Consider the following 16564-nt stretch of genomic DNA (forward strand, 5'->3'; position numbering starts at 1 on the left):
ATTATATAGAATGAGTTTATAAATTTTAAATATTTTATAAGTAATATCAAAATATACTTAAAAAATATGTATATTACTTATATAATAGTCTTAACTAATTTTAAAATCTATAAACTTATTATATATAATTATATGATTTTTCTTTTCACCTTGGGCCCGTCAAAATAGGATAAAATGGGCTAAGGGCCGGGCTGGCTGGGATCATTGTTTCCCACCCTGGGCCGGGTTATCAACTTTAAAATGCTCGATTTTCCGATTTGTGCTGATGGAATATCCGATCCCGTTTTAAGAAATCTATACAGGCTTGGGCGATTAGAGACAAGGTGTTTTCGTTAACTGTTGATGATGTTTGTGATTGTGGTGATGCTGTGGAGAAGCTTAAGAATTTCGTGCACCCTATTTTGGATGGGAGATTGTTTCATGTTCGATGCCTGTGTCGTGTTTTGAGTTCGTGTATTTTGGGATGGTTTGGATCACGTGAGAGTACACTTAAGCAAGATTCGTCGATTCAATACATTCCCGCATGATCACAAGAAATGCGGTCTAAAACCTAAGTTCGCCTTTCCTTGCAGCAATATGTTTAGCGGGGACGATACACGAGAGATATTGAAAAAGTGGATGCATCACAAAGAACGTTCTCGACGAACACATTGGCAACAACTTGCCCCGACGACGAAATGAGCGAACGAGATTGGTAAGTTGTATCCGTCTATATCCGATTTCTTGATGTGTTCTACGAAGCGGTCGATTTAGTTTCGCGCAATTACTACCCGTCTTCGTGTGGGGTTCTCCTTCACTTGGGCAACATTGGTAAGCTATTTTCTGAATATAGAGGAAGCCTTTTCTCAGTTTGGTTAATTGCATCTGTTGGGCCTCGCTAAGGATTATTGGGCTTTGCACTGATGGGCTTACATTTGAAGGCTGCAAGATTTAGGCCCAGATTTATTGGATCACGTGCAAGGCATGTGACATGTCATTTTATTGTTATTATTATTATCATTATTATTACAAACACCTCCCCTGAGTTATGGTTAAATTACGAGAACCCCCTCCTGTTTGGATAAGTACAACTGTACAACCACCCCTCAACTATAAATCTTCTTAAGCGGTTTCAAATTTAGTGGAGTCTCGTAGATAATATGAAATATTCTCAATTTTGTACCTGTTTTATCTCATTCGAGCTCTACATTTTGAAGCTAGATGATCATAAGATGTATTTTTTGGCTTGTATATTATTCACATAATAAGTACAAACTAGAGAACATTCCAAGGAACCTAAAAGATTCGAAGTTGAGGGGTAGCCGATGGGGAGTTTTTGTAATTTAACCATACCTCAGGGGATGTTTGTAATTTACCCTTATTATTATTACTCAAAACCAAAAAAAAAAAACAAGTGGACTAAAAATGCAATCAACTCAAATATTCATAAAAGAATGTAAGTTACATCAAACCCCAGCAATAATGGATGAATACTCATACTGTAATACATATCAACTATTAATGACATTAACATTTGTACATCCTATGAAAATCACCTTCGTACATTTATATATAAAAAAAAAAGTATATAAAAAGAATAAATGTAATAATGATAATAATAATAATACTGTTTGTCATACACAGTATAATCAACCAATCACTTCCCTCTAAGCAAAGCCAATCTTGCAACAAAGTCATCATAATCCGGCATCTTAGGATGAACATGCACAGCATTCCCATTCAACAGTTCGGGCTGCAGCGAAGCGGTACGAGTATGTTTCTTAGGTGTCTCGGAAATAGTCGGGGCCGCTACTTCTCCGGGAAAGGAAGTACTTCGGCCCGGCGCATCTCGGCTCTTGCGGGCCCCGCCATTTTCTTCCGCGGGCCCCACCTTCTTCCTGCTGTAGTGATGCAGAAGCTTATCCATCATTCTCTCCTCTTCGTCTTTCGGTTCGCTGAAGCCGTTATTTTTGTCGAAGAATTTCAGGATCTTTTGAGCCTGCGCAGCTCTTTCTTTGTTCGTCATTTCTCTCTCGTCTCCTTCCGAACCACCCGGTGTCGACTTTCTTCTCCTTACGGATTTCGGGATTGGCTTATTATTATTATTATCCTCTTCGCCATTGTCTTTCGGTTTATTAACCTCGGATTTAGTGTAAGGAGGCAGAGGAATTGACCTGCACTTGAGCTGCTTATCTTCTTCATGTTTATCCTCTAGACCATTTCTTACATTAGGCTTCTTCTCGGTTCTTACAACGGGGTCCACTTGAGCGTCCTTCACACGAGGGACATTATGGTCTTTCTTCATAGGAAATTTGACTTCGCTTTTCGGTTCGTAAACGTACTTTTTACTATCGGCTCCAAATTCTCTCGCGTGCAGAAGCTTGTCTTCTTTTCGAATTGTAGGTTTCGCATTTGCATCGATTTCCTTTGCAAGGTTCTGCAAGAAGGACGTTTCACAAAAAAAAATTTCAAAATTAAAATAAAATTATTAGGCTTCGAAAAATCTTAAGAATGAGGCCTAAATAATAATTACCTCATTATTTGCAGATTCGTTAAAGAGCTTATTTTCAAGAAGTTTCGAATTCCACTCCAAACCTGATTCTGCAGCTATATCTTGCAAGAGGTGAAGCTTCTCGTCTTTCGAAGGAGGGCCCGATTTCAACTTCTCACCAAACTAGATACAACGCATTAAATTAAAAATTAATCCAACGATGAAACAAATATCAAACCTTAATACACACACACACACATACCTGTTTATTAACATAGATATCAAGGGAATTCCCATATCTCTCCGAGAAAACAGTTCTCAGCTCCCTAAGCTCAGGCAGATCAGCAAATCTAGCTGCTGCAAACATCAAAGACGATGCGGCTTCTCTGCACTCTTCGGGACATTCCCTGTTTATAAATAAAAAAACATTCAGTTAGATTAATTTTGAAAAAGGAAAAAAGATCAAAAAGATTATTGTGTACATATATATATATATATATATATATATATATATATATATATATATATATATATATATATATACAGTATATATACCTCTGTTTGTTCATGGCTGAAAGATTCTTGAGAATATGCTCGCAAGATTGATCGATGAACTCGTAACAGCTAGTTCTGTTCATCTCGGCCACAAGCCCTTCAGCCTGTTTCACCATTTGAAACCAATTCTATAAGTCACAGCCCCTTTGTGAAAATTTATTATTATCAAGAAACCCGAGCAAGTTACGAAATAATTTTTTTTTCTTTTTTCCAATAAACAATATATGAGAAAAAGACAAATCAATCAACATAAACAAGTGGATAAAACAAATAGCTAAAATTATAAGAGTTAAAGAATTAGTTTATTTTAACTCTTTCATCAACCTCCTATGACAATTATTATATGCCCCTAAAACAAAACTTGCAATCGAAATCCTAAAAACCTCGAAGAGGGAGCTACCGGTTCGGTTTACTCCACGCTACATCGGGTGGATCTTTACCGTTCATTCACACACAAAAACACACACACACACACACACACACATCCATGTTGGTGTGTGTAGATCGACAATAACAGACTTCCCTACAAATTCTTACAGGTTGTTCTTCACCGGACAAATCCTTACAATGTAATCAAATACGACAAATACAGAGGACGACGAATGATAAAACCACAGATTTTAGGCCAGGAATTTTTTAATTTCAAGAATAAAAATCAATTAAAAAAATATATATTATTCTCAAATATACAAAATAAAATTCAGGGGCTAAAAAATTAAATCAAAAAAAAAGGGGGAAGAAATTATACCCGGCCATAGGCGTTAGAATCCAATTTATTCTTGAGCAGATCAGCTACATCTTTCCTCAAATACTTCTCCACTGCATTTCTCTTCTTCCGAATCATCTCAACTCGGGTCCTCGTCAGCTTCAGATCCGACTTGCTATTTCACCCAAAATTAAACCCCAATAAATTCCAAAAATAAATAATTTAAATACATACATTATACATATATATAACGCTAATTCACGATGAAAATTATTCTCACCATTTCGTGTAGAATTTGGTTTTCAATAACCCGTCGAACATTTTTGTTTTTTTCCTGGGGCTTTTCTTCTTCTTCTCCCTCTTCACTTTCTCTCTCTAACGGAATGTAATGGTAAACAATTGATTGAGGAATTTGTCTTTTTGTAATGGAGGAAAAAGAAAAGGAGATTCGATTCGGAAAAGAATAACCCACATTCAACAGCTGGAATCGAAAAAAAAAAAAAAGCAAAGAAGCTGCTGCTTTATTTCTTTCACGGAGGAAAAGCGAATATAAGAGATTCACAAGCCAAGAATTTTTTAATTTGGGGAAGAACACACAAAAATCAAGGGTTTTACTCAAATCGCCATTAACGAACCTGAGCAGAGATTATCTGTATAATAATAAGCTGTGAAATGGAGGAAACTTAATTACATATATATATACATACAAAATTATATATGGTTTTAGAGAGAGAGAATTTTGTGACCAGGTAGGGTCAGGGTTTGCTGCGCCAAGTCGACATTGTGAAATTACCATAAGGGGCTTGCTGATTGTGTTTATGTTGGGAGTTGGAGAGGCGGAGGGGAAGGGTAGTTTGGGGAAATTAAAGGGTGTCGTGGAAAAAGTTACGAGGTGGTGGGGACCACATGAGAGAGAAGATGAGTGAGTGGGAGTAGAAAACGCGGAGGAATAATCTGCTGCTGTTCGGTCCACCCCATGTTCCATGTTCTTAGGGCTTATTATAATATTTCATCTATCTAAATGTTTATCCGTAATTAATTAATTACAATATGATTTAGGGGGTAATTCATATTTTGCACCCTCCAATTATGCTCATTTGGCACTTTGCACCCTTCAGTTAAAAATACGGCAGATACCTCCCTCAAGTAAAGATTTGCTTGGCACATTGCACCCCAAGACAGTTTTGTGCTAAAATTTGCGTCCGGAAAAATGATATTACCATAATTCAATGGACAAAATGATCAATTATTGTTATTTACATCCGCGAACAAGGAAGAATATAAATATTTTCTGTAATTAAAAAAGTTGGTAGTGAATTTATTCACAAGTTTACACTTTCAGTTCCCCAAAAAACTTTTTATCCTATGGTTCTCGAGTGCATTATGCCAAGTAAATCTTAATTTAAGGGTGCAATCTGCCATATTTTTTTATTTAAGGGTGCAAAATGTCAATTACCCTTAGTTATGTCATTATTTAGATGAGGGTAATTTGAGAAAAGTCCCTTAAATCTAATTAAAATACAATGGAAGGGACTTAACTCAAATTTAAAAAGTTATATCTATATCAAAAATAGTGTATGTCCTTATTATCTTGTAGTGATTTTTTCTCAAATTTTCAATAATTAACATTAAATACAATTATATCGCACATATTATCTTTTACATAATTGACCAAAGTGGTCAAATTGTGAAAAAAAAAAGGATGGGCTTTACTCTCTCTTTTTAAGGAAAGAGATTAGTCATTGTAAGAAAGAAACAAGAATCATGATTTTAATCTATCTTTTGTGTAATTTTTAGAAGTTCAAATAATTAATAGAGTGGAAATGAATTATAAAAAAATGAACATAAAAGGAATGAATAGATTTGTTGCTTTAGATGCAATTATGCAATAAATGGGGGACTTAATTAAGTATTAACTACATAATTGTGGATATCGAGAAATTAAATGATAAATGACAAAAGTAAGTCATGGTATTCATTCACGAGGATTCTTACTACTCATGTGGATTTGGAGTTGACGATCCATACGTTTGAATGGTTGTTAATATTCTTCCTAGCATTAATTCATTTTTCTTGTGAATTGTGATGTAAGTATTTCAATTTTTAATTACAATTTAACATCAATAAATTAATAATTTTTTAAATAATAATTTCTCTTGTTCTCGATTTGTTGATAACATGCTAATTTTTTTTTATAATACTAATTGTATTAATTTATAGTAATTTAATTGTAGTTTATAAGATAAATTTTGTATCTTTTGAATTAATGGCAAATTACGGTCACCGCCTCAGGTAACGTCAAATTGCAAAAACACCCCTCTTGTTTGTATAATTACAACTACTTCTTTCAACTTGATATTGTCTTACTTGTCCACCCTTACAGTGTCAAATTTACCTAGGGGTGTTCATACAGTTTATAAACCTACCGAATTGAACCGAACGAAAATTCAGTATGTGCCGATTACTGAATCGGTAATTCAGTGCAATATTCCATTTTTTATTATTTTTAAATATATATATATATATATATATATATATATATATATATATATATATATATATATATATATATATATATATATATATATATATATATATATATATATATATATATGTGTGTGTGTGTGTGTGTGTGTGTGTGTGTGTAACATTAGTATTTAAATTACAAAATCAGATTTTTAAATATTTTTAATAAAATTCCAGTAATTCGGTTATTGACCGAACCGAACATTAAACGGTGTGAATTTTTGGCGTACCGATATTTCGGTAGAATACCGAATGAATGCGCCTAAATTTATATTAACTGGAGGGACTTTTTTATAAGATAATATATAGTTAAGAGGGGTGGCTGTAATTATGTAAACATGAGTGGTCTTTTCGGAATTTACACTTACCTCAGGGGGCGACTGTAATTTGGCCTTTAAATTTATGCAATTGTTTGAGAATAGGTAAAATGATTAGCCATTTGGCGGAGCCCTGTGGCTTGCCGCCGAAGGAAAGCGAGTCAGACGGCCCACTGGAAAACTGGTTTCTTAACAGAACACAGCTGGGATTTATTTATTATTAATTATTATTATTATTTTTTTTTTTTAATAATGATAACTTCTATTTCAAGTTGCTGCATTTTTTATAGGATTAAATACAAAAGCACCCATCTTATAAAATAAAAAAAAAATACAAAAACATCCATGTACTATAAATTTTGTATCATATTGCCCATGTACTACACATAAATACGAAAACCCTTCTATTGTTACATTTTCTTCAAAATCTGTTTTTAGCTGGACGAAAATATCTCAGGTAAAGCCTATAAATATAAGTGTTTGTTTGAGCTATTTTCCACTATATTTTTTAAACATTTTACAGTCGATTTTACTTGAATTTTTTTGATATTTTTATTTTTTTCTTCAAAACATCTAATTAATTGCTTTGGATTTTTTGTTAAAATAGCCAGCATCGAATATGTAGTTAATTCTTAAAGTTAATATAAAATATATATTATATATAATTCTATTATAAAATTAAAAATAATCCTACTTAAAATGATAATTAAAAACAAAGTATTAATTAGGCCATTGGTAAGTGGCCTAAGAATGAAGCAGACTTTATCAACCCCACAATTAAAGTGGGAGAATGATTAATTGATAGCTGGGTTCCAATTATGCAAAAAAAATGTTGACTTTCTAGTAAAAAGCAAGACCTTGGTTGAAGAAAAAGCATACAAATAAATGTTTATTTATTTTATAAATATATATTATTTATTTAAATTAGTAAGAAATTAAAGCTCCAGAATTGGTTCAGTGATGGTCTGTGGACTAGGTAGTATTGGTGGAACACACTATAATTAGAAGATTCTAATGCTATATATAGTGGTTAAAACACTCACATAACCACTATAGTATGTAATAAAATAAAATAAAATAAAATAAACCGGTATGCGAAAATCATCCATGTAGTTTTTAACCGTTAATTAACACAAAATCGCGCGCGCACACACACACATACATATGTGTGTGTGTAAAATACGTATGAATCTACACGGTCTAGTGAATGTATGGGATTTTATCCATTAGAATGTAACATAAAATGCAGCGTAAAAGTATAACCGGCCCACAATATAAGGTCTATTTACAAAATAATCCCTCATCTATTCATAATTAAATCCACCTTCTTTGAAATTTGTAGATTTCTTGTAGTAACTCCCTTTTGTAGGGGGTAGATGTAAGAAATCTACAAACTATATGGGCATGGATATAATTTCTGAAAATTGAGGGGTTTATTTCGTAGATAGAGTTAATATCAGGGATCTGGTTGTAATTTACTATAAAATGAAAAGGTAAAAAAAAAGGGTAAATTACAAACACCCCCCTGAGGTATGGTCAAATTACAAAAACACCCCTCTTGTTTGTATAATTACAACCACCCCTCAACTCCTCAAATTTAGTGGAATCTTCGAGATTATATGGAATATTATCACTTGTGTACCCGTTTTATCCCATTCAAACTCTACATTATGAAGCAAGATGATCATAATATGCGATTTTTAGCTTGTATATATCAGTTTGTGGTGCATCGGAAACTGTATTTTTACACAAAACGAGTACAAACTAGAGCACATTCCACGGAATCTAGATGATTATGTTGAATTTGGCACAATAAGGGTGGAGGTGTAAGAAAAAATCATAGTTAAGGGGGTAGATGTAATTATCCAAACAAGAGGGGGATTTTTGTAATTTGACCATACCTCAGGGGGGTGTTTGTAATTTACCCAAAAAAAAAAGAAAAAACATTAATCCGATCACGTGAGAGTTGATGGAATATAATTTATTAGTTGGAGGTCACGTGGCATATATACCCACTTTAAAGTTGAGGAAAAACGGTTTGATGGTGGGATTAGTTTTCCTTCCAACTAAAAAAGTGAGACCACAACAAATATGTGAAACTGAACTAACCCACAACACACACATCACCACCTTGCATGCTTATCTCTTCAACTCCTTATACTCCACGTCATCCTTTTTTTTTTGTCCCTTCTCATCCCTCTTTTTCGGACCTTCACATGCTATATGTACCATCTAATTAATTAATTAAAGCTTCTCTCTATATATTTTCACTCTTTTTGGAATAATAATTATCATAAATAAATGTATCATTAATTGTCGGGCCAGCTCAAACGAGTCACCTAGTGTCTGCCTCGATTTTGTAGGTTGGAGTGAAGAATTGTACTCTGCACGGGACTATCGTTTGGCATTCGAATTTAACCCGACTTTCGCCATGGACACATGGCAGGGGATCTCGGTTTCCCGATTTACTTAAGCTTTAAGATTTGTGAGTGTCCTTGAGCAACATCTCTGAAATCGAGTCAAATACAAGCTAGTCTAAAATAAATGCACCTATATGAGTAGATGTGAATTCCTTTTTTTAATATAAGAAAGGTTAATTTTCTTTCACTAGCTTCATATGGATTAAATAAGATATATTCCAAGTGGACAGATGTGAAGAGTTGTTGAGGTCATCACCCCTTAATGAAGGGTGAATTAAACCTTCAATTAAATTAAATTAAAATGTCAAAATAAAATTAAATAGTTGATGAAAAGTATAGTGTCACGTCACATAATAGTGTGGAATTAGGTGATTTTTTTCTGGATTTTTTTATAGGTAATAAAAATTATTTGTACTTGAAGTTTAGAATGTTCAGCCCAATAAGAAGTATATGAAGTTGGGCCCATTATTCCAAATTTAATAATTGAGGTCCATATACATGGATTAATCCATAATTGTACTAATTATACTTAAGTGGGCCGAACAGTGGCGAAGTCGGGATTTTACCATCGACGAGGATTGAGTGTACATTAAATATGTAAATAAAAAACAACAAACATAAATTAATAACAACAATAATTGCTCCAAGAATGGTTGAGTTTAAGATACTTTTATACGATTAGATAAAAATTTTGAGGTTTCAGGAGCATCACCCTCGAAAAGAATTTAGAAGTTTTGTCTTTTATTTTGACAGGACCTCGAAAATAAAATGAACTCGGATCAATAATTATGTGGTGTCATTGAATGCAACATTCAACAATAAGATGCAACCACCAATTTTCTTTCCGTTGAAATTGACAACCCTAATTACTCAAATGCCCCTTTGTTCTTCCACCACAAAATGCAACTATAATATCACCCACACAAACACAAAATAAAATCTCCAATAAAAAGAATTAAGCATAATGTGAAATTAACACCATTGCATATAAGCACACTAAATATCTACAAAACACTAAAAGATTAAAATTTCACTCAACTAGCAATAATTTGACGACTCGACCGATCAGTTTCATTCGTCGTTCGAGTCTGATCGTTGCTTTCGTTGCTGTTTTTGTTTTTCGTAATCTCGCCGTAAAAATACGAAATAAAACCCCAAAGGGAGAGAAAAAGAGCGATACCTTTTTCGGCTTGGAATTTTTCATTGTAAATAAAGACACCTAATATTTGTGTAATAGGAATTGTAACGGTAATAATAATAGCAGATAGAAGTGAAGAGGAATAGAATATCACTCCAACAACTCCTAAGAAGAATTTACTCAAAAAAAAAAAAAAAAAACTCCTAAGAAGAATAGTTGCCAAATTATTGCACTCCATATTACCACTAAATAATATTTCATCTCTCCAAGTTCATATTCTTTTGCTTCTCTTGAAATTGCCTGCAAATTAAACCTTTTTTTTTGTAAGCAAAAAATTATTTGGTTTTTTTTAATAATTTTTTTTTTTTACTTTTGTCTGTTCCATAATAACTGTCTAATTTTAAAACTATTTTTTGTTTCATATCATATGTTGCTTTATATTTTCAATATTGCATTAAATGCGTTATTTCCTGTTTTAATCTTATTAATTCAACTCTAAGACGTCTTTTATATGATTAAGGTTATTTCAGTCTTGTAATATGTTTTTTTTTTTAAATCAAGACACACTTTTTGAGATTCTTAATATTTGTGCAAAAGCTAAAACTAATGTCTATATATCGCATGTATTAATTTATTGTGTTATTTACTCTAATTGTTCAAAAAAAAAAAAAAACACATACTATCTACAAAAGTTTCCATATGATTCAATTTTTTTAGTACACACTAAAAATCGCGAATTTAGGGATTTTTTCCCGTATTATATGCCATTTTAGAGTTCCGATAATGTATTAATTAACTGCATTTTTTTTCTCCGATTCTCGGCAAAGGTTATTCGCGTCTTCCTTAGATATATTATATGCATTTTCTTAATACTCAATGATATTAATAGGTAATTTTTTTTTAAAAAAATTACTAATTTTCTTAGAAATCTTGATTTACAAAATATTATGAAAGTAGGGAGTAATTAAATGAATTAAATTAATTACCTGGAAGTCATTATTGAAGAGCATTCCAACAGTGCAGAAAAGTGTGGCAAAGAAACAGATAACCAACTGAATCTCCATAATCAGTGTATACGTTAAGGCCTGTTTGGCCTTCTTATACATCAGCTCCACCACCGGCAGAATCAATCCGTACAGCGCCGCCGCCGAGAGCGCCATGATGAACCCCACCACGTACTCCTTCTCCGACTCCCCCTCCGGCCGGTCGCCGCTCGTGTGGAGCCCTAGCACCGCCGTCCCCACCGTCAGAAGAACCACCGCGTTCACCGAGTAAGCCGTGAACCTCTGCTTCACCAGGAGGAACGCGAACGCCGCCGTGAACACCAGGTGCGTGGCGGCGAGGAGGGCGGCGGTGGAGATGGGGAGCTTCGCCACCCCTTTCGCGTACAGGTAGTCGTCGAGGCCGGTGAGGATTCCGATTACTGATGCGGCCGAGAAGATGCGGGGCTTCATGAGGATGAGCTTCGCCGCTCCATCGGCGGCGGCGGTGGTGCTCCGGCGGCGGCGGATGTAGGCGGCGATGAGGGGGATGAGGATTATGGGCCATCCACCGGTTTCGAGCCAGCTGGAAAACCAGATCCTTTCGCCGCCGCGGATGAAGTAGAGGCGCATGATTAAAGGGCCGCCGCAGTTTCCGACGGCGAGTATGACGCCGTTCATAATCAAGAAAGTAGTTTTCATGGCTGTGGTGGTGGTCGGCGTTTCAGCTTCCATTATTGCTTCTGATTTTTATTGCATTATTTAATTAATAATTTGGTTCTAATTTTGAGTTAGAATTCCAATTAGAATAATAAATTATATAAGTATACATACATGATATATCACATGCTGCATATCCACCAATTATATATATTAGTTTAAATATAAAAATATTCTAATAATTAATCCCAATACTTTTTTTTTAATGTTTTATTTGTCAAAAACATATATTACATAATTAATAACGATTGATGAATTTTGTCCCACTTTTCAAATACAAATAATTTATTTAGTATAAAAATCAATCAAAAATAAAATAAAAATTTATACGTCAAAAATAAAGTTCATTGAGACGTATAAAAAACTAATTTTACTTGTAAATTGTAATATTATTTCTTAATTAATGTTATAACGATAAATTATTTTCATTGATAATTTATTAGCACTAAATTCTATCGATTTAAAATGATGTTGACAAGTCAATGTGTCTCATTCAACACTGATTTAATGCATATTATTTAATGTTGAGAAGTCTAATAATATGGATACGTATTAAATATGCCAATTTTTAGGATTCTAAATATTGAAAATTGTCATACATTATGAAAGAAAAAACATATCTATATATTCATATATAATTATAAGAACATTTAATCTACTTATAAAAAACATTGAAATTTATAAAATTACATTATGAAATACTTATGATTGTTATTGTGTTGTTCAATTGCACGAGAATGTTTTCTAAAATAAAATTCATTTATAAGGCTTCGAATACAAAATGTAATCGATTGAACTTATAATTATTACCGCGAAAAAAAATATCCTATTAAATACCAACATATATATCAAGGAGTGAAAAAACAAAATCAAAGTTTATACACCAATATATATATATATATATATATATATATTATCAAGGATTTATAACGACCCGATGAGTCAACTCGGTTTCTGTAGCCTGAGTCTGGTCGTTACTTTGATCGATGTTGTTCTTGTTCTTGTTCTTGTCCTTTTTCATTTCGCCATAAAAGTAAGATATAAATCCCCAAAGAGATAAGAAAAGAGAGAGACCCTTTTCAGCTTGAAATTTCTCGTGGTAGAAAATAATGGCTAATATTTCGGTTGCCGGTAGTAAAACTGTAATAACGATGCCCGATAGAAGTGACGATGAATAGAATATAACTCCAATGGCTCCCAAGAAAAAGCATTGCCAAACAATGGCACTCCACAATACAACTACATAGTATTTTGTCTCCCCAAGTTCATATGCTCGTGCTTCCCTTGCAATTGCCTGCAAATTAAACAACTTTTTTTCCTTTAGATATATTGATAGTTATATCCGAACAAAGTTGAGGGGTGTGGTTATAATTATCCAAACATGAGGTATTTTTCGATAATTTAATCTTACCTAAATGATTTTTCGATAATTTTACGCTAGGTTTTAATATTGTCACAATAGCTCATATTATATGTTCGAAAAATAGGATGCCGGTCTTGTATGTAATTTAATATTGTATTTGTTTCTATTTCAATTAGAATCGAGGACGTGTCATGATAAATTAAATATGTATTTATAAGGGAAAAGTACACTTCACCCCCTTAAAAAATGCATGTTTTGCACTTTCCCCCTTCAAAATACAAAAATGAGACTGTCGCCCTTCAAAATACGCAACTCGGTTCATTTTGGCGAAATGCATTTTCGGTCTAATTCTCAGCAAATGAGGGCTGCATATGTCATTTACATCTTCTGCTTGAGAATCCTCTTTTCAGAGTTAGTTAGGGTTCCCAAATAAAAAAAAAATTCTCTTCCAAAATTGATGAACTTCGCTCAAATTAGATTAAATTTTCTTCCAACTTCGACAAAATTTGTTCTTTATTTTTCTTAATCATTGTAATGTAGTAGGGTGAAAAAAAGATTAAATGACTTTTTAGGGGATAAAATTTATAAAGAATATAATAAAATCAGGTGAAATAAATATTGATAAATGAAGAAAACGACACCTGGAAATCATTGTTGACGAGCATCCCAACGGTGCAAAACGACGTCGCAAAGACACACATAACCAACTGCATCTCCAAAACCAGCGTATACGACACCGCCTGCTTCGCCTTCTTATACGTCAGCTCCACCGCCGGCAGTATAAATCCGCACAGCGCCGCCGCCGCCACTGTCAGGAAGAACCCCAGCATGTACTCCTTACTCGACTCCCCCTCCGGCCTGTCTCCGCTCGTGTGGAGCCCCAGAACCACCGCCCCCAAAGTTAACAGAACCACCGAGTTAACGGAGTACGCCGTGAACTCTTGCTTCACCATAAGAAAGGCGAACGCCGCCGTGAAAGCCAGCTGGGAGGCGATGATGAGGGCGGAGGTGGACACCGGGAGCTTGGCCACTCCGTACGCGTACAGGTAGTCGTCAAAACCCGTCAGTACTCCGATCACCGCCGCCGCCAGGAAGACTCGTGGCTTCATGAGGTAGAGCTCCGCCTTGCCGGAGGCGGCGGTGCGGCGGCGGCGCGTGTATGACACGAGGAGGGGGGCGAGGATTATGGGCCAACCCCCGGTTTCGAGCCAGCTGGAAAACCAGATCCTCTTGCCGCCGTGGACGAAGTAGAGGCGCATGATCAAAGGGCCGCCGCAGTTTCCGACGGCGAGTATGATACAGTTGATTATCAACAAAACCCTTTTCATGGCGGCGGCGGTGGTTTGAATTTCCATCTATTTACTATAATGGTATGAACGGAGACTGGACTTTTTATAAATACACGACGCAAAAGAAAAGCTAATCAATCATTTGATACGAATTTATGATTATCCTATGATTAATTTATCCGGATTTTAATTTAGAGTTTGACTGCTCAATCAGTCCACTCAGTTGGTTGGATTTAAATCTTGAGATATTTAATTCTGAATTAATAAAGAGATATATATAGATAGCCCTTCTATCATAGCAATTGCATTATCCAATTTACACTACTAGACTTTATTTTATTTTATCATAGCAATTGCATTATCCAATTTACACTACTAGACTTTATTTTATTTACACTACTAGACTTTATTTTATTTCTGATCTCCAACATGCCCCCTCAAGTGCATGCGAATTAAATTTGAAGTCTTGCACTTGAAATACTTTTAAATGGGTGGTTGTGGGATTCGAACTCAGAACCTTTCATTTGGCCTGACTTTGATACCGTGTTGAATGACCATCTCAACCAAAAGCTTAAGCTATTAATGAAATGTATCATTTAATATTAATATATCCAATATTAAGTGCTCTTTACCCAATTATATATTTAGATTTATAGGCATGCAAAATTCATTTTTTTCTTAAATGCACCAATTAAAAGCTTTTACCTAACATAGGGGCCATCATAGAATTGAACTTTGGGGACCTAATAACTCTTTGTACTAATATCTACAGATCAATTCAGAAATAATTGATGCGAGTCAGTTGGAAATTAATAATTTAAAATCAATTTTTCATGTGTCATATTTTTCTTAGAAATTTGTGTCTTTATTGTAGATGGGACAGTCTAAAGAAAAATTATGGTAACCATTAGATACGGTTAAATTGCGAAAAAAGAAAATTCTTTATATTTTTGTAATTACAATCACAATCCTAGATTTAATGACAACTTCAAACCCCTAACAGAAAATATGAATTGTCTAACTTGACCATTACTTAAAAAAATTAATTAAAAAGAAAAAAGAAAAATCATATAATGAAAATACCAATTTACCCATATGTTTACAATACAATGAAAGAAACAAAAATTAGCATTCAAACCCTACGTCTTCCCGTTCTAAATCTGGCGCCGCACCTCCATAACTGCAAATATATATAAGGCTAAGATTGGAAATATTGAACGAATATTCCTTGTAATCTGAAAGATTCCATTAGGGTTAACTCCATAAGGGAAAAAATGTAAGACGAAGAATACCTTAAGTGGCGGTTTTAATTACAGAAATAAGAGGATTTTTTTCGTTATTTATCCTTACCTCAGGTGATTTACCCGGCTGGTAGTTTATATTTGGGTAAATTACACCAACACCACCAACACCCCTGAGGTATGCTTAAATAACTTTAAGATCCTTGTGGTATCGATAATTACACTCACCCCCTGAAATATAGTTAGAAACTCTAATGGGATAATGCATTGGGTACGTTATTCCAATAGAGTCATAACAAACTTTTACTTTTAGCTAGCGGTGGAGACAACATAGAATTAGGGGGAGACATGTCTCCCCCAATATTTCATAAATCACGCATAGCTCGTTGTTGTCTCCACTACTTCCTGAAATTAATAGTCCGTGAGAACTCTATCGGAATAACGTATCCAATGCATTATTCCATTAGAGTTTCTAACTATGTCTTGGGTGGGTAAGTGTAATTGTCGATACCACGAAGACCTTAAAGTTATTTTAGCATACCTCATGGGTGTGAGAGTAATTTACCCTTTATATTTTAGTATACTAATTAAGGGTAAATTACGGCCACCCCCTGAGGTATGGCCAAATTACGAAAACCCCCTCTTGTTTGGGTAATTAATTACAGCCACCCCCTCCTTTTAAATATTTTTACGTAAAATTTATGTAATTCGGTTATTTATCAAACTAAATCGTATATTTAGTTCGGTAAACGGTATGAAATGTTGGCGTACTGAAATTTCACTTCGGTTTTACCGAATTAACATCCCTAAATTTACCTATGAAAGAGTTTTTTCGTAAG

The 16564-nt window shown here is 34.2% G+C and overlaps 3 protein-coding genes across 3 annotated transcripts; all 3 read right to left on the minus strand.

Moving 5' to 3' along the window:
- Positions 1–1405: 1405 nt before the first annotated feature.
- LOC105976012 (Regulator of Vps4 activity in the MVB pathway protein) lies at positions 1406–4393 on the minus strand. Its single transcript, XM_088823087.1, has 7 exons — positions 4367–4393; positions 4012–4212; positions 3774–3906; positions 3026–3129; positions 2733–2877; positions 2513–2653; positions 1406–2416 (listed from the first exon to the last, which is right to left on the minus strand). Exons 2-7 carry the CDS (start codon positions 4050–4052, stop codon positions 1637–1639), a joined length of 1344 nt encoding a protein of 447 aa, XP_088679213.1. The 5' UTR covers positions 4053–4212; positions 4367–4393; the 3' UTR covers positions 1406–1636.
- Positions 4394–9922: 5529 nt separating this feature from the next.
- LOC105975573 (purine permease 3) lies at positions 9923–11932 on the minus strand. The gene is made up of 3 exons (XM_088823088.1): positions 11119–11932; positions 10347–10432; positions 9923–10308 (listed from the first exon to the last, which is right to left on the minus strand). The coding sequence occupies exons 1-3, from the start codon at positions 11845–11847 to the stop codon at positions 10029–10031; spliced, it is 1095 nt and encodes a 364-aa protein (XP_088679214.1). The 5' UTR covers positions 11848–11932; the 3' UTR covers positions 9923–10028.
- Positions 11933–12639: 707 nt separating this feature from the next.
- On the minus strand, positions 12640–14670 carry LOC105961130 (purine permease 3). The gene is made up of 2 exons (XM_088823089.1): positions 13837–14670; positions 12640–13126 (listed from the first exon to the last, which is right to left on the minus strand). The coding sequence occupies exons 1-2, from the start codon at positions 14548–14550 to the stop codon at positions 12749–12751; spliced, it is 1092 nt and encodes a 363-aa protein (XP_088679215.1). The 5' UTR covers positions 14551–14670; the 3' UTR covers positions 12640–12748.
- Positions 14671–16564: the final 1894 nt, after the last annotated feature.

This window comes from Erythranthe guttata, chromosome 9, assembly GCF_056151865.1.
Source record: "Erythranthe guttata isolate IM_541 chromosome 9, IM_541, whole genome shotgun sequence".
NCBI classification, from domain to species: domain Eukaryota; kingdom Viridiplantae; phylum Streptophyta; class Magnoliopsida; order Lamiales; family Phrymaceae; genus Erythranthe; species Erythranthe guttata.

Bases quoted from the DNA above. Each gene is read 5' to 3' on its own strand.
- LOC105976012 (XM_088823087.1), bottom strand. From the start codon at position 4,052: ATGTTCGACGGGTTATTGAAAACCAAATTCTACACGAAATG. The intron at 3,907-4,011 runs GTGAGAATAATT...TGGGTGAAATAG, and splicing joins ACCAAATTCTACACGAAATG to CAAGTCGGATCTGAAGCTGA. The intron at 2,878-3,025 runs GTATATATACTG...ATTTATAAACAG, and splicing joins TCAGCCATGAACAAACAGAG to GGAATGTCCCGAAGAGTGCA.
- LOC105961130 (XM_088823089.1), bottom strand. From the start codon at position 14,550: ATGGAAATTCAAACCACCGCCGCCGCCATGAAAAGGGTTTTGTTGATA. The intron at 13,127-13,836 runs GTGTCGTTTTCT...TTTAATTTGCAG, and splicing joins TCGTCAACAATGATTTCCAG to GCAATTGCAAGGGAAGCACG.
- LOC105975573 (XM_088823088.1), bottom strand. From the start codon at position 11,847: ATGGAAGCTGAAACGCCGACCACCACCACAGCCATGAAAACTACTTTC. The intron at 10,433-11,118 runs GTAATTAATTTA...TTTAATTTGCAG, and splicing joins TCTTCAATAATGACTTCCAG to GCAATTTCAAGAGAAGCAAA. The intron at 10,309-10,346 runs ATTCTTCTTAGG...TTTTTTGAGTAA, and splicing joins AGTGCAATAATTTGGCAACT to ATTCTTCTTAGGAGTTGTTG.